This window comes from Symphodus melops, assembly GCF_947650265.1.
Source record: "Symphodus melops genome assembly, chromosome: 21".
Classification (NCBI taxonomy): domain Eukaryota; kingdom Metazoa; phylum Chordata; class Actinopteri; order Labriformes; family Labridae; genus Symphodus; species Symphodus melops.
In genome coordinates, this window is record NC_136711.1 from 11,861,210 (window position 1) to 11,880,022 (window position 18,813).

The 18,813-nt window shown below is 40.3% G+C and overlaps 1 protein-coding gene across 2 annotated transcripts in view; it reads right to left on the bottom strand.

Moving 5' to 3' along the window:
- Positions 1–1,837: 1,837 nt before the first annotated feature.
- The window catches only part of gfra1b (gdnf family receptor alpha 1b), a 74,433-nt gene continuing 57,457 nt past the window's right edge, over positions 1,838–18,813 (bottom strand). For both annotated transcript variants that reach the window (XM_079333913.1, XM_079333912.1), the window contains 7 exons: positions 13,540–13,718; positions 13,103–13,275; positions 12,172–12,281; positions 9,868–10,002; positions 8,269–8,468; positions 5,487–5,534; positions 1,838–4,769 (listed from right to left, as the gene is read on the bottom strand). In XM_079333913.1, the coding sequence (XP_079190039.1) occupies positions 4,620–4,769; positions 5,487–5,534; positions 8,269–8,468; positions 9,868–10,002; positions 12,172–12,281; positions 13,103–13,275; positions 13,540–13,718 (995 nt within the window). In that variant the 3' untranslated portion in view covers positions 1,838–4,619. The remainder of the gene's footprint in view (positions 4,770–5,486; positions 5,535–8,268; positions 8,469–9,867; positions 10,003–12,171; positions 12,282–13,102; positions 13,276–13,539; positions 13,719–18,813) is intronic.

Genomic DNA, 18,813 nt, shown 5'->3' on the forward strand with positions numbered 1-18,813 from the left:
GTTAGATGAGGGATACCATCTATCAGCTGATTTTAGCTCCACTAGTAGCTGGATAGCATGGCTTAACATTTATATATTTATATATATATATAATATATATTTTTTTTGTCAAAGTGTTTGATGCTTAAAACCTCCAGAGGGAAGAACCCGAGACCTCCCAGACTTAATTTAACTTCTCATCTTTGTTCTACCCTGGCAATTGAGCACATTGGCTTTTATGTTGTCCATCCATTTATCTATAAAGCTTTTCCTGTTCATGGCGCAGGGGGGCCGGAGCTGATCCCTGCTGTCATTGGACGCAAGGCGGGGTACACCCTCGACTGTTCGCCTGTCAATCACAGGGCCGACATATAGAGACAGACAACCTGCCACACTCACATTCACAACTACGGACAATTTAAGAGCCACTAATGAACCTAAGGACCCACAGGGAACTGCTGGTATCATTTTGATTTTAAACATTTATCATTTCTTCAAATACAAAAATCCTAATGTTGCTTGTAAAAGTGTTGAGCCAGTATGTAAGGTACCTCTCCTCATGTACATCTACACTATTTTTAGGGTAAAACCCTGCATGGATATCTACGCTTATAGGCTCATAATACAACTTTGCACAATAAGTTTTATTGGATATTACAGAAAACAAGTTAGGAACTTCAGTGGTCGAAACAAAGTGAACACGGGTTAAAGTGTCTCTCTGCAGCCTGTACATGAAAAGGTCGTCTTCTGCAGCTTCTTTACTCTGCTCTAGATGTATCTATCCAGGAGTTTTGAAAGTCTTTCAGCTGCTCCTATCTTTTCAGTCAAGTAGAGCTTATAGCAATCAACAAATAGCTTTATTATCTCTTATCTTTGCTCCCACATTGCCCAGGAAAAAGATGTAAGGGGAAGCGTCTGAAAATAACAGATGCCACGGAGTGTTTACCGTGGTAAAGTCAGGCACACCCTGACATCTGGGCATGGAGGAAAAAAACGAACGTAATAAAGCGAAATTGCAGCCGCTATCCTGGTTAATGGAAAAGGTGAAGAGTAGTTTGGAGGTGCAGGAACAATGTTGCTAGAGAGGTCGGAGTTGCTGATGTAATTAGATGTGATTCCTACCAGGCAGCGCTGCAATGATTGAACTCTTTTATCAGTGTGCTCTTTAATCTATGCCACGGGTGAACATTTGGATTGAGTAGACCTGCAGTGGTTTTACAGGGGGGGGGGGGGCTCAAAACCTAATCTTCCTGTCCTCTGGGCTTTATGGCGAGGCAATAGTAAACCTAGTGAGCAATAATATTTATCATAGCTTTAATGAGAACAATTTTTCTTGAAGCTTCAGCAGACTATTATGTGAGTTGAATTTTGAACAACTAAATGGTTAAATTGTATTGTCCTCAACCCTCTGTGGATGCAACAGGGCTACCATAGAACTCAATGGCTGTGTCGTGTGTGTAAACAGAGCTGTGGATGAGAGATTGATGCGCTGCAAAAAACCTGACATTTGTTCGATAAACTGTATGAAATGCACCTCACATCAGTTGGCTGATTTCAGGTTGTAGTCAGCAGACTACAACAATTTGGAAAGGGGGGGGGGCTAGTCTGAGTTTGTAAAAGACAAACAAACAAAAAAAAAACCCAAACAGAAAAAAAAAAAAAAAAAAAAACTCAATACAGGGAGCATTCGCTTTCCAGACCTTTCACTTTCTAGTTTACCCAAGATTCAGACCAGCATACAACCTCACATAAAACAGAACATAAGTTCCGTCTTTGTGCTAAGTTTAGAATCCTGGCTGAAGCAGGATTTTTTTTCAGTACACTACAGTTCTCGTCCAGTCTGGGTCAAACTGAAGAATATTCTTTACGTCCCATTTTTGTCATTTGCACCTTTATATAATAGAGGAAGTAAATATTGGTTTCATTTTTTTTTAAAATGGTGTCACGTATTTCGACTGGCGTTTACAGCAGCCTAAAGACTCTCTGCATCCCAACAGAGCGGACGGTGGTCTGCTCTAACGCAGTTAAAGAACATCACTGTGAGTATACCTTTGGGTCATAGCCGAGCAAAAAAGGGCATAGACACGCTACGCTTTAGCCAGCACAAAAAAAAAAAAATCACTCCAGCAACCACCATGCCAAGAAGTATACAACAGCTGCTTTAGATGAATCGGTGTTCTTGGAAAAGATGCATATGCAAAGGTTACGCAATGCACACGTATCGGGTGGAATGTTCTGGATAACAGCACTCTGACTTTAAACTGTTATTTGTCTCTCTGAGGAAATCTGACCTATTTACCATAACAGCAAACAGTCTTTGTCTAAAACTGATCAATCTGTCACCTCAAAGTACAACATGCCACCAAAACAGGCTCCATCAACTGACCGATCCATGAGCGTTATGAAAAGTATGACCGAATCAAAGCTGAGTCTATTTAGACTAACAACACTCCCCCTTGTGTGATACTGACACGATTATTACCAGAAATGTAGCAGGGTACCTCTCAACGATAGAAGCTTTCCAATCATCATACTTCCCTCCTTTATCAACGAGAAGGACACTCGTCATTTCCATCTCATGCATAACATGAGCAGGATATTTCGGCCCTCTCAGTTCTTTGACATGTCCAATAAATCTCAGACTCTCGCATGAGGTCAAGCATTCCATCACTGTGCCGAAACAGGTGGGCCATTTTCTTCTGTCAGTCCCCCCCCCTCCCCCCGCCTCATGTCCATTGAGCAGTCTGTCCTTTTATTGGCTGTGTCCTTGTCCTGCGGTGTCACTCCGCACTGGGGCTGACGCGATCTGACTGACAATGGAGTCTGGATGCCAGGTATTATTTTTCTAATCTCTGATATTTGCTAAAACAGCAGATGACATAGCATTGGAGACCAATAATGACACCACTTAAAAGTAGAATGCATTTTTAGTTTAGTTTTTTTTTCGACAGTAAAAACAGGACGACTCGCTGTTCATCATGTTTATTTCGGCTGTTTGGCAAACACTGAACAGATGTCCAATTTAAAAGTGTGTTTATGTTCACTTGCACATAAAGGCTGTCTGCTTTGTGAAATGTCTTCAAGTTAACGACAGGTTTTTTTTTTCTTTCTCTAGATAAACACTGAAGTAGCATTTCCTGCCAAAACTTTTCTTGACCCGTTCCTAACCACCAAAACAAAAGCTGATCCATAAAGACAGCGCATCATCACAACTTCAGTTTAGATGTCTGGAGGTTTCACACAAGGAGGGATTTAAACAGACACTTCAGACACTTAAAAAGTGGCATTGACGTTTCAAAACAAGTTTTCACTGTTCATTGTCATAATGTTGTACATTCTTAAATGTCTCTGATAATTGTAGCTTAATCTTCATAATAAGTGTTTTCATGTTTTTACTCTATTGCATCTGCGGTAATTGCTAGCAATTAACGTCTACTGGCTTTTGTCTCCTTGGCATTTTCCTTACTTTTGGGTATGTATGTACACATCCTTTTTAAAGAGTCTTTTGCTCTCCCCCAAAAGAAATGAATAAAGTGACAAATTAAAAACAAGAAAAGTTCGAAGTATCAATCTTAATTTAACTTTTCAACTTTTGCGAGAAATAAAAAAAACCAAAAACCTTTCTTTTCATTCAGTTCATTCTTTAAGTAGCTACTGCACAAATAGTTTGATACACCTCACTAAAATACTGCTTCAAGAGATCCACACCCAACGCAATCCAAGTACAACCACACGAGAGAGTCAAATCTGTAACCACGGTAGAGTAGAGGATCGGACTCCGTCACATATTTAAAATCATAGCTACACTGAGTGAGACTGACAGAATTCAGCCACGGAATACTAACATAGACTCTCAAAAACATCACGCACAATATGTTACAAACTAGCGGCAGCATAACGTCATAGAGTGTCACATTGTCTATCGTATGTACAAAATGTCCTCTTGGAGGCGATGTGATAAAAGCACAGACCACCATAACAATCAAGTATATCTACAAAACGGACCTTTACTTAGTACGGAACATGTTTTTTTTTTTTTTTTTTACTCTTACTTTGTTGCGGCACATATTTGTTTTTCCTTTGAAGATATTCTGACAAATGCAAGGGCTGTTGAACGATGTGTGATGAATCCTATTCATTATTATTTTATTACAGCAGCACTTTTAGATCCACACGTTTCAGTATGTTGAACTAAAGTTTGTTGGCTGCACAGTTACGCAGACGACGATCTGCTTTATCCTCCAAACGCCGTTCAGCACATTGGCAGTCCATTCATTGAAATGAGCACTGATCACACTCATTCCAAAGAAGTGAATTTATGCTATTATCAGATGACATGGTTCAAATCCAAGAGTGTTTCCAAGTGGGAATCATGTTCAGGAAGTCACCAATTTGCCCCCACCAGGCATGGAAGGCAAATGAGCTGATATCTTAGCAAAAGCTTCAGCACGTCTGTTTTTAGTCAAGAAGATCTCCTCAGGTTTAATCCACTGTTGTCTTTGATTTTGGTGCTCTCTCATCAGCCTCTCTCTTCTCATTTCCATTTCAAGAAGAAGTGTCACACTTTGGCAAACGTGGAAATTAAGAGAGTTGAATCGCTCCCGGAGATTAGAGTGTTGATCCATGAAAGTCCTCAGATCCTACAAAAGCTGGAAACCTTCGAGCTCAAATAGTATCGGTGTGAAAGCAAAGGCCAGGGCCAAGATGCTGGGGGGGAGACGGCAGATGTGTTCTGCTGCTGAGCTTCGAGTGATGGCGTTAGAGTCTATAGACTCGTCAAGATGATGGTTCTGAGGGAAAACACAAAAAGGGTTCGTGTTAAAGAAGTGCAGCGTTCACAACAAAGTTTCAAAGGATTACAATATTCATAACTTGGTAACTATGACGATACAGTTGAGAATATTGAAGTTTTCTAATTGTCGTATAGAAACCTTTAACACACATTTTGTAATCTGACCAAATACCTAATGTGGCTTTGGCTTTATACATAGTCAGTATTTAAAACCCTGATCACAACGAGAAACTAAACTAACATTGAACATATTTAAACGCTCACTGCATTGTTGTTGGATGTCCAACTGAAATCAATGTTCATGAACTTGACCATTGTATTCTGAAAGTCATATCTCATATTAGAGCTGGCATCAAGTTTCTTTATTGTTTTTAAAAAAAAATTTGGGGGGGGACTTTTTTAGAGATAGTAAAGTGAATAGAGTCAGAACTCAGGGAGAGACATGAGGGAAAGGAGCTACACGTTGGACTTGAACCTGGGCCGCCTGCTTACAGCTCTGTAGCCTCTGTACTGATTCACATCTGGTACTAACAGCTTAGTTCGGCTGGTGGCATTTCTTACAAATGCGGAATGAAAACTGGTGGTAAATGGGCCGGAGTGGCTGGAAATTCCATTGGATTTACATTCAGTCAGTTGTCAGTCAGAGAGAAATGCTATGCAGTGTTCTTAACTTACAGAATGGAGGGACCTTGAAACAAATAGAAAAAGTTCTTACCACACAAAGAGAAGTATCCACTGTTACGTTTGACACCAGTTTTTGAGCCTGGAAGAAATTAATGAGAAATAAATGACAAGTGCTTTCTGTGATTCTGTGAAACTTTCATTTAAGTTCATCGACTGACTGATGTGCCTTTGACATTACGTTTTATTGGCTTATCTTAAAGTAGTCAAATTAAAGGTGCTATATGTAACTTTCAAAAATACTGTGTTGGTAGCGATAGCACATGGCCATCAGGGGAACTGCAGCAGTAACGTGTCGCTCGCCCTCCCTCGCGTGCTCGTCATTACGTGCTTGAACGTACACAAACGAGCATCAACACCGCTGGATATTTACCGACATACCGTTTCCAGAGGGAGAGTCTGTGTGTGTCTCATTCTCCATCCTACAAACGACAATCTCTGCAGGCACTGCCTGAGTGATGAGTTTGGAGTTTGTACTGTAGACTTCTGTAAGCGGAGCGGAGTGAGGGGGACATTGAGCACGCAAATAAAATGACGCTTCCTGAAGCTTTCGCGGAAAATCGTAACCGGGCCAAACACAGTGAATACAGGCCATGCAGATAGACAGCGAACATCTTCTTTTTTCACATCAGTTAAACGTCTGCTTATTAGTGGGCAATAAAAACAATTTATAAATGTAAAAAGTTCCATCTATGTAACTTGTAGCTATATATCAATCATTAGGACGTGAGGTAGTTCACCCGATGGCCATGCGGTATCGCTACAAACAGTATTTTTGAATACTGTCTCCACATAGTCCCTTTAAGGAATACAAATGGCCTTCGAGTTAAATTGTGGCCAAAAGTAAGGGCATCGTTTTTAAAGTAAAACAAGGCTCAGAAAAATCTTTCCTGCATTAATATCCCCCTCTGTGCCCCAGCACTGCCGCAAAAAGAAATCAACACAATAAGATTTATGGTAATACTTCCAGTGCCCTCCATTTCCCAAAGATTAGACCTGCATGAACCTCTCTGTATAATGATTCGTGTTGTTTGTGCCACTTCAAGGTTAGAACACTCGGACATGAAAACTTTTCTCCGACGGCCCCAAACCCTTTTCAGCCACAAATAAAAATGCCCACACACATTTATTTTACACACACACACACACACACACACACACACACACACACACACACACACACAAACAAATACACAGTCACAGATACAGAGATGGAGCAGAGAAAATGATAAAGTGACTCTACAGTGGTTTGGGAGAATAATAAAACACTGCACACAATGCTTAAGTAGAAATTGTATGAAGGAATATTGTGGAGAAGCATGATTAATTGCTCGGAGGTCTATAGGAGGTCTCTCCTCCTGCAGGGCGATATATCATATTATCGCTATTTAAGACTATATGATAGAGTGTGTGGCGTAAACTTTGTGATAATATCTCATTCAAAAATACAGTATAGCCCTCTGTGATTTATTTAAGGAGAATATTAGAGGTCTGAAATGTGGTTTAAAGCTTTAAAGAACCAAAGGACCTGAAATCTCTGTTAACAAGTTCAAGAAAAAAAAACACTTATGATTTTTAAATGTCAAAATTAGCACATGAAAATTACACATTTCGACAATTGCGTTTGATATTTCACAACTGGTATCAATTTGCATGTCATTAGCTCGTACTGTGAACCTTTCTGGTGGCAGGTTTTAAAGTCCTATGGGACGGTTTTGCAAATAAGATCTTAAAGGATTTGGTTAACAGGGTTACAATAAAATGAATCTGTGAGTAAGATCCAAGGATCTATGTCAGTGTTGACAAAATATAACCAGTGGTAGATAACGTAACAATGTCACTGCAAGGTCAAAATATTGTTTTTATGTTGGAGCTGTGGAGCAGTCCTTTTTAACAGAGGTTCAAATTTGGGTTTTCTGAGTGCCAGTCGTGTTCAAATTCTTGAGATTATAGTTTACAAACTGAACTTTGTCCTTTTGAGAAGTCGATAAAAAATGAACTAAATATGGTTCATCTACGACCGCAGGAAGTTTGCGTCTGTGTTTTTGGTCAGATCTGACACGGATTCGAGTAAACCTCAAACTGGGATCTGAAATAGTACTTTCTTCACAAAGATTCAGTTTCAGCACAGTGTGCGCACGCACACACACACACACACACACACACACACACACACACACACACACACACACACGCACACACACGCACACTGACAATCACCCACGGCGGCAGACGCTCTACCCCTGTGGGCCATTTCTGATGTTACTGTGGCAACCAATTAGCTTTGACATGACAGCTTTGGAAACTCTGACTCCACACTGACGTCTCATCTTTCTGCCCAGGAGGGGGGATTCTGCTCATGCCGTCATAAAACCTTCGCTGATCCCTCAAGGTGACAGAGGCAGACTTCTGACACTCAGACAGAAGCTGGGAATAGATCTCTACCTGGTTGTTGATATCTTAAACTTTCTTTTTTTTTTACAAGTTCTGCACTGGTTCTGATGGCTCCAAAACTTTGGACAATAATCTGATATTTACCAAAAGATTTGTTCTTTTAAGGGAAGATGAACTTGTTTTCATTTGTAGATGAGAATACTAACAGCAGATAAACCACGGCTCTGAGAAGTGTAGTTACCTTGCAGTGCAGTCATTCCCTTTGGTCTCATAAATATTAAGATTGCGGAAGTACAAATTGGCGAACAAAACAAACCCTCTTCAATTTGGACAACGTAGCAGACAGTTTTCTATGTTGTGCATGCAGTTTTGCTTTGAAGTATCAAAGCGACTCACGGGCTTCACATGTTTTCAGTCTTTACCTGTAAGGTCCCACAGATGTGATAGAGCGAGTCTCCATGAAGTCCCAGTTTGGTCACATCTGCCAGAGCATCCAGTGCATTGCTGGTTCTGTGTTTCCCCTTGCGAGTGACGCCCGGCTCCAGTACTGTGGGTTGGATTGGGGGTTGGGGTTGCCAAACTCCAACATCAGTACCGTTGCCAAACGCCTGGATGGCATTACCTGCAAGAACATGTTAGTTTATTAACGAGGGGCCCTCTTGATACTTTACGACGTTTGACTGTGGATTTTCCACAAATGAGAAAATAGTGTGCTGGATTTGAACAATAAACACTGACATTATGACTTGTATTCAAGTGCAGACTGCTATAGTTTCATCTTGTAAGTGCTGCCCAACAGAATGCTCTTTGAATACTGTGTATTTTTTTAAAAAAAGCTCCACATTCAACCAGCTAGCAGATGTCTTCTGTCCTTTCCTTTTTGAAAGAATTACGAGAAGCATGGCCTTCAACATCTTGTCCGCGTCTAGCTAAAAGCTGCTTATAATTGATACTTTAGATGATTGGCTGGGAAAAGAAATGAATTGACCTTTCTGAAGAGCATTTTAAAAGCAGGGTTTCTGCTGATAATAGCTATGATTCACAAAGTGGCACTGCACTCTGTAACTGCTTGGCAGAAGAAAACTTGAAAAACAATTTACCTAATGTCATTTTCTCATTCTTTGTTTGCCAATTAGCCCAGGACAGCTTTTTCATGAACTTGACAGAAAGTTGTTTGGAGCTCATGTCTGTATTGATCCAGCCTTATGGATAGTAAAACTCATTCGCCACACTTAATTACTGTCAGAGCAATGAAAAGGAAAGCAGTTTAGTTGATTGCTGTATTTTGAGCAGTGCGATGCATTTTTCAAATGGAAATCATGGAAGAATGTGAGTAATATGAAAAAAAGTTAACCGCTATTTAACAACCAAAGTATAACCATCAGACACAATCCCTGTTTCAAGCAAGTAATTCTTTGTGACTTGAGTAAAGGGATCTTTACCTAAAACAAACTCAGCACTTTAAAACAAGCTTAGCAAAGCTTATTTTAGCAACTGCCACTTGTTTGAATGTTTGTGACAATCCATTATGTTATGTTTTCACATCGTATTAACTGCATAAAAGTCCTAAAATGTGTCATCCAAAACAGTTTTCCGACACTAACTCTCAACTAGCGTAGCATTGCTGTTCTCTTTGGCCGCACACTCATTTAGCTGAAGTAAGTCTTTATTTTGCTCAAGAAGTTGTCACTGACAGTCTTAAGTGGTATTGCTGAGAAGCTTGCCCTCAGAGGTTATGACAGAGGGTATTTATCTGGGTTGTATTTAAGTCCTGGTATCAGACGAGTGTAAGAGCAAGATGCAACAACAGTGTGTGTATGTCAGGCAATTCTGAGATTGTGTTAAACATTGAAACCCTGACCCTGGAAAACCAGCAGTTCCCCCTGAGAAAAGCCGAGCCACCAAGTGACACAACGCTGTCAAAAACCTGAATTACCAGAAGAAGCAGAAGAACCTTTTTTTTTTTAACAGTTTATCGACACACTTTGATGAGAGTATCTAATAAGAGCGGGGAAACTCACGTAGGCATCGATTGTTGGTGAAAAACTCTGCAAATCTTTCACAGTCTGGTTTGCTGTTCCCGCTGCTGCTGCAGTCGCACCATGGTGACAGGCTAATGCCAAGTGATCGCTCATAATTTGGTGTCATCACCGTACCTGCAGTGTGAAAGACGAGCCATGGTTAATCACTGGCGCTGTAGCCTCATTATCATGCTGTGGTTGAAGTTCAGTTCTGGAAGTGAGGTCACAGGTCACGATTTTAGCAAAACCAACATTAGCCACTTAAAAAAAAAAGTATCATGAAAAAAGATCAACCATGTGGGGTAATGTTTCTTTCCACTCAACAACAATGAGTTGTTTGGATTTAAGTGATGTGGCATACATGGTGGATATAATTGTTTGTTTTTTTCATTCTACTTCCTGGCCAACACATTTTTCTTGGGACAAATATTGGCGTCGGGGAAAAGATTGCCTCGCACCGCTGAGTGTGAACATGAACACAAAACGCAACAGGGAGACACATCCAGGTTTGAAGTGATTGCCTGAGCAGCTGTTATGTAAAACCATTAAGACGTAAGCCAAATAGGCTGTTAAAGAAGAAAACCCAAATGTCCCAAAACTGCATAATTAAGTCAACTGATCTCGAGTTTTCTTGATGGCAGCGGAAATCAAGTCACTGGAGTGTGATGTGACTCAGTGAAAACATACAGACCTTGTATGAATCCCAGATGAAATCATGGAAGACGGGCTATTTGACAGTTGTGAAAATATTAAGACAAGCATTCTCTTAAAACGTTTTTCAAGTGACTGTAAGTCACACTATGTATGGATCCAATATGTTCTGTTCCTTCCAACTGTGGAACACAACTACTTTGGTTGAAACATTCTTCACTCACTGATATTTCCTGTCCAGCACTGTGTATGCTATCGAGGATGAGCATTTATCTGCTGTTGCGCCCCACCTGTTGCGGGTCAATTCTCATCTTAGTTTAACTGAATATAAGTGTTCTCTTTCATAGACGGAGAGTGGTTGCGTCAGCTTGGACCAAGCTGCGTGAGTACATCCATGAGTGGTTAAATGTCGGGAACGGGGGCCCATTAGAGAGTTTAACCTGTGTGAAGCACAATGTGAACACTCAGTAGATTAACATATCTGCCTGTTGAGTTTGCAAGTGATCACTGCTGCCTGACATTCCAACCTGCTGATTGAGGGAAAGACTGCACAAAGAAGCAGCATGTCTGTGCAGTGCTCGGGATGTATTCACCTGAGTTGTCATGAAAACCTGAGAGAATTACAATATGCTGACCGTGATCCAATTTGTGTGTCTGTCAACAATACTGTGCCATTAGCTCTGCGACGGAGACATCAAGTTACCTGGCTCACTTGTAAGACCCTCTAAAGTGATGGTAATATCAGCCCTAAATAATTGGCCACAGGGAATACATTTGAGAGACACAAATTGCAGCGTGAGTAGTGTTATTTTTATGGAAACAAAATGAAAAGATGTAATTTGACGTCGCAGATGAGGTGCAAAACTGTCGATTCGAAATATTTCCATAAAAACGGGCACTGACAACTCATCAAATCTTACCTTAAGAAACTGGTGTGCTTATGGTTTAAAGGAATGTTTTTGTTTTATTTACAGTACGATACTACTAAGAGTGTTGTCTTTGAATAAGCTCTTTAACAACCAATACCTGAATCCCCGGTGTAATGATCCAAACCTGTTTTGAATGAATGACGACGAGTGACTGTGTCACAGAAAGAATGAATTCTTCCCTTTTGGTGTTAAGAAAAGGGATCCCATGTCCACACTTTTACAATACCTTTCTGTAACCTTTTGTGGCAGGAAAACAAGAAACGCGATGAAAGCGTTTAACATCACTTTGAACCAATCAAACAAAAGCTTCACACTTTTGATAGAGAGGAAGAAAACACGACAACAATCAGGATGAGTAAACAGTTTGATGTCTTTCAGATTGCTTGGCGAATGATTATCTGGATTTTGAAAAAAACTGCCTTGATTTGTATTCTTTTCATTACTTGAGATCGTTCTCTATAACCACAGGACATTTTCTTATTTTCTTGCTTTACTCCAGGCTGTTCTGATTTAGATCCAAGATTGAGCAGTAGTGATGAATTGATCCAACTTTAAGCTTCCGATACCGATCTCATACCTGGGCTTTGGGCTGTTATGGAGTACCGATCTAATACCAATATTAAATGAATAACCCGTGATCCTCACTGTGAGGATGACACTGGACATAGCTCATAGTGAACCCTTGTTCACCGCAATGTGCTAGAAGTGATTCTATTCAACTTACCAATAAGACCTGAGTAGGAGAGCAGACAGTCAGCATAGTTCTCCCTCAAACAGCCCGATATCGAGCGAGCTTCAGGCTGACAGGCGCTGATGAAGTCTGCCAGCCGTGACCTGAAAACAACCCAGATCAAAATTAGAGATGTTCATTTTTCTGATAATGTTAGTTGATGATATTCCTACTTTAGGGTTTAGTTTGCATATCGGTGTCTATTCCTACTTTACAAACTCTACAAAAAAATTAAAAGTAAAATCAGCTTTTGAGGTTTGAAGGTCAAAAGCAAAAAAACTCCAGTGACTAAAAGAAGTTTAGACTTCTTTTAGATTTTTATTTCTGAAAGTTTTATTTTGGGGTTTTTATGCCGTTATATAGGAAATAGGGGAAGAGATTGTAGAATGACCTGCAGGAAAAAGAGGGGCAGGTTGGATTTGAACCCGAGCTGTCTGCTTGGACGACTGAAGCCTAAAGTACTGAAGAAAGTTCATCCTGTAGCTTATAGTATTCAAATACTATAATCTACTGTATGAACTTTCTCTTGCAGTTTGTATGTTGCTACTCTACAATCAGGCTCTGATCTACAATTCAAAGTTAGGATGGCAATTTTCTGTCCATAAAGAGAACGAATGTTCACTTTTCAGTTTAGACACAAGAAACTGGTTTCTTGAAATACATTCTATTGTATGAATTACTACAAAAGCTCTCTCTGCAGGTGACACAGGCTGCATAGAAATGGAAACTACTTTCCCATTCTCAGGACAAAAGGGAAGTAAAGTCATCTCTACTTTGAAATTTTAGCAACTGGCGTTGAACATTAAAATCTCCGATCTTTAATTGTATTGTCTTTGACCTAGAAACAAACATAATTAGAGAGAAACTCGGAGTGCATCCATGAAATAAAGATTACATTGACTGATGGATCCCTCAGGCTTCTTACCTGCAGATGTAGTTGGTCTTGCATGTGTTCTGAAGAGACAGACAGTTTGGCTTGTCTTTATCCTCATAGGAGCAGATGGGTACAATTGTTTGTCGTCTGCGTTCAGCACATGCGCTCTGATCCCCCGACGGACAGGAACAGAACAGCATCCCGTAGCTGTACTTGGTTGGAACCTTTTATTTCAGAGAGAGAAAAAAAGTCCCAATTGATTGATGTCTTCCAAACTCACCTTTTCCTTGTTCGCACATTGGACAAAATAGTGACAGTCCTGACTAGAAACATTCAAAAGAAAGAAGCCCTTAAAAACATTGAAATAAAAACAACACTTCTATGGACAGAAATGTATTATTTAACATTTGGCAACTGCTTAGAAGTTTAAGCAGCAAATACAAACCAAACGTTCAAAATAAGAGGTGCAAATAATGCAGAATAATTACCTTGTCGAAGAACTGTCGCAGGGCTTTGTGGCACTTTCTCTTGTTACAGACCTCGGAGGCAGACACCCTGCTGGTACACGGGTTGATGTAAGCCGAGCGGTATTTCTTACATGTGTCATTCAGGTTACACGCCTTGGCAGCGTTCAGACAGTTGTTTTCCTTTGTTGATGCCGGCTCCGCTAAAAAAAAGAGAGCACGGACACATCATGTTATGTTTGCTCATGTAACATTTCTTGTTTGCCTGCTGATGTAAGAACTGAGTAAATGATCAGCACTTTGAAATACACAGCTGAGAGTGAATCAGAAGTGACACAAAAAACAGAAGACCACCTTACATGCAGTTTCTTAAAGGGATATTACACTCATGTTCCTCACCTCCACCATCATTTTAAAGCCTCTTACTTACATGATCAACTTTTGGGATTTTGAACCATAGAAATAGAATGTACTTCATTTGGTGTGTACATGCCTTGTAGCATTTTATTGTCTTTCTCATCTGCTTATTAAACATACCTCTATGAACTTTTAAAGACTGAATGTGAAACCTTTTACACATGAATAAATGATCCTCTAAAAACACTCTGTGAGTCAGGACTGTGTACAATGAGTGGGACAACCGAGTCGCTGTCTGTGACGAGTTGTAACTACACCGAGTTTACGTATTCCCTTTAGTATAAGAGTAACATTCATTCATTTTGTGTTACCTTACATGCAGTGTCAAGCTATGAGCCGCCTAAAGGTTGCTGCCATTAACCTGCTTGCTGCTTGGTACTCAAGTAGCATAAAGCATAAAAAAGTCCTTTAAGTCTGTAAAATGTATAACGTTGAGTTTATAAACTGTCCTTAAAAGTGAAACTAATTTCTTCTTTTTAAAGCAGCAATCCAAACCCCAAAGACTTTCCATGCACTACTGTAAGTGACTAAAACTTAATTCATTCTTTAAAGAAACTGAGACAGCAAATGTTTGATATTCCTTAAAAAAAACCTAGCATCTAGTGGACTGACCATACCCTTTAAATTTGGCTCATTTTTAATGGATAAATGAGTCCTAGTTCAATAAGTAGTGGCAGCGCTGTAGTTATACTCTAAGTGGTTTATGAAATCTTGCAGCATCTTTTTCCCCAATCAACAGTTTTACAAGATAAACTATCTATAATTCCTCTACGCCTCCCAGTCTAACTATAAGAACCTTTGTTAGGAGAGGAAGCTAAATTAAAGCTGTTGTGCCTCTATTATGTTGACAAATCAAAACAATGAGAAGCGAGTATTTCTCACAGGGTCATAGCCAGAACAAAGCAAACGTACAGTCAAACAAACCATCCATTAGATATTCTTTCATAGGATAAACCCTCGGTTTGACACTAAGATGTCATTATTTAACTAAAAACTCTGAGAGCACTGAACCCTCTTGAACTCAATCATGCTTTTAACTGCAAACAAAACATGACGTAAGTCGTGTGGAAGTCCACTTTAATTTGAGCGAGGGGTCATTACTGAATGATTGCTCCACTTTGTTGCTCCGGTTGCTTCCTTTGCTGCCGTTACACGTTGGAGCCCTGCATTTAAGGGTGCACTTCAGGTTATTATCAGATCCTGCGCTCAGACCTCATTAGAGATGCCATTTATGATTAAACGTCCAACAGAAAGCTGAAGATACAAAAAAAAAACCTCACAGTACATCTCCTCCAGTGAGACAAAAGCTCAAACCATTCAGATGTATTTGAATACTTCTGCATGGAAATGTACCATAAACTCTGCTCTGCTGTTTGTTACCATGAAATCATAATTCAATTAAAAGCTGAAGGTTGGGGGATGTGGTATTCCATTGATGCACTGACTAAAATACAGCACCAATACTTCATTTCCTGTAGTGTCAGAGGGTTAAATTAATATTGGTATATCAAATGATTTCTAGAAATGTCCTCCACAATAATCTATTCTAACATTTTAAAGTCCTTCAATATTCTTTATCGTGTTCTCCCTTTGGGGACAAACATTTGTAGGCTGTATGATAGATGATGATAGATCTCAAAAACAGGCCAAAGGGAGACTTGTACATAGAAATACACTGACATGACAGAGATGGAAACTTAGCAACAGTGAAACGGTACAGAATGATTGACAATTCCAATCACACAAATTAAAGCACGAAACTTGTTTCAGACACTTTTTAGGAGCAGTCATAAAGAGCAGACCAGCTTAGTTCACAAAAAAAAAAATATTAGATGAGAAAAACGGAGATTTCATGTCCAGATGGGGAAAACAGGTGACTCCTAAATGTAATCAGTTCTTTTGTGAGAGTGATGAGAATAGTCAAAGCATTACCAAGAAGACTGCCTTACACTTATTTTTAATGATGCTCATACCTTGATGTGAAGTTTGCAAAGATAAAACATCTGATTTGCATTTGGAGCATTTTACCTTCTCTGAGTTTGGTTAAGGACCACACCCATCCATCGTATCCTGACAGCATGCCTTATTCCTTCCTTTAAGCTAAAAGCATTGTACGGCAAACACAATGACTCTCACATCTACGTTTTTCTCATTTGTTGTACTTAAAGTCCTTCCTGCTTGACTGACTTCTGCACGGTAACGCAAACTGTATCCTCAGCCTCGGCACGGACGACTGAATTCTGTAATTCTGCCTTTTGAGGTGGAATCGAAGCTCGCTTCTCTCTTTCATGCACCACAGAATGAGCCGTGATTAAATCTGAATACATTCTTGAACCTTGGGTTAATCACATATTACAGAACCCATTACTTACATCTGACAAGTGCCTGAAGATGTGGGCTGTGATCCTTCCGTGGCTGTTTGTAGCCTTCAGGCCAAAGGTGTGACATTGTTACCTCAATTATGGAACAATGCTATCCTTCATTTTCTATCACAATTTCCAAAGTATTTTCCTTTTTTTTCTTTTTTTTTTTTAACTTTGAGGGCTTGATTTTAAACATGGTTGTGTACTTGTGTTTTACGCTTACACGTAACAAAACGCCAGACGGTAGGAAACGATCTTTCCTGCATGTAATCAGCTAAATTGCGGGTGATGCTTTTCGTTTCTGTAATTACTGTATTTACACAACACTTTTTTAAACTACCACTTTTAGCTAAGCTGAAGAAAACTTTAGTTGTGGAAAAACAACATACAAAAGTATATCATGGTGTCATACACTCAACAAAAATATAAACGCAACACTTTTGTTTTTGCTCCCATTTGTCATGAGATGGACTCAAAGATCTAAAATTCATTCCAGATACACAATATTACCATTTCTCTCAAACATTGTTCATAAATCTGTCTAAATGTGTGATAGTGAGCACTTTTGCTTTGCTGAGACAATCCATCCCACCTCACAGGTGTGCCACATCAAGATGCTCATCAGACACCATGATTAGTGCATAGGTGTACCTTAGACTGTCCACAATAAAAGGCCACCCTGAAATGTGCAGTTTTTGCTTTATTGAGGGTCTGGGGACTCAGAACCAGTCAGTATCTGGTGTGACCACCATTTGCCTCATGCAGTGCAACACATCTTCTTCGCATAGAGTTTATCAGATTGTCAATTGTGGCCTGTGGAATGTTGGTCCACTCCTCTTCAATGGCTGTGCGAAGTTGCTGGATATTAGTGGGAACTGGTACGCGCTGTCGTATACGCCGGTCAAGCACATCCCAAACATGCTCAATGGGTGACATGTCCGGTGAGTATGCTGGCCATGCAAGAACTGGGACATTTTCAGCTTCCAAGAATTGTGTACAGATCCTTGCAACATGGGGCCGTGCATTATCTTGCTGAAACATGAGGTGATGTTCATGGATGTATGGCACAACAATGGGCCTCAGGATCTCATCACGGTATCTCTGTGCATTCAAAATGCCATCAATAAAATGCACCTGTGTTCTTCGTCCATAACAGATGCCTGCCCATACCATAACCCCACCACCACCATGGGCCACTCGATCCACAACATTGACATCAGCAAAGCGCTCACCCACACGACGCCACACACGCTGTCTGCCATCTGCCCTGAACAATGTAAACCGAGATTCATCCGTGAAGAGAACACCTCTCCAACGTGCCAGACGCCATCGAATGTGAGCATTTGCCCACTCAAGTCTGTTACGGCGACGATCTGGAGTCAGGTTAAGACCCCGATGAGGACGACGAGCATGCAGTTGAGCTTCCCTGAGACGGTTTCTGACAGTTTGTGCAGAAATTCTTTGGTTATGCAAACCAATTGTTTCAGCAGCTGTCTGAGTAGCTGGTCTCAGACGATCTTGGAGGTGAACCTGCTGGATGTGGAGGTCCTGGGCTGGTGTGGTTACACGTGGTCTGCGGTTGTGAGGCCGGTTGGATGTACTGCCATATTCTCTGAAACGCCTTTGGAGACGGCTTATGGTGGAGAAATGAACATTCAATGCCCGAGCAACAGATCTGGTTGACATTCCTGCTGTCAGCATGCCAATTGCACGCTCCCTCAATGCTTGCGCCATCTGTGGCATTTTGCTGTGAGACAAAACTGCACATTTCAGAGTGGCCTTTTATTGTGGACAGTCTAAGGTACACCTATGCACTAATCATGGTGTCTGATGAGCATCTTGATGTGGCACACCTGTGAGGTGGGATGGATTGTCTCAGCAAAGCAAAAGTGCTCACTATCACACATTTAGACAGATTTATGAACAATGTTTGAGAGAAATGGTAATATTGTGTATCTGGAATGAATTTTAGATCTTTGAGTCCATCTCATGACAAATGGGAGCAAAAACAAAAGTGTTGCGTTTATATTTTTGTTGAGTATAAATTAGCATCAAGGTTAATAATGAAATTTATTTGTTTACACTGAGCGTACGATTTCAGAAAACAGCATATGTTAAGAATTTATTTTTTTTAAGTTTAGTTAATTCTGTGCGTCAAAATAAATGACTCTTAAAGGTTCTAAAAATTAAAGTACAAACTAATACAAAAGTAATGCTGTTCGATTGTCACTTATGTGTGGTGGTGACCCTGTCCTCTCTGTATTTTTACGATTTGTCTGAAATGGGACGTTTCCAGACGGGGAGCCAATGTGTTTCCTCCCGTTAATGCCAGTGCTCAGGTGCGTTTAGGAGTAAATACAATTCAGCGACTGGATGCGATTCAAACATGGTGGATGTGGACGTAGCAGCAGAGAAAAGAAAATATAATCAGAGTGAGGCCAAAGGGAAAAAGCTTGTTCCAAAACACGGGTTTACTTTGGCTTGGCTTTCACCCATGGACTCAGAGTTGGCAGGCAGG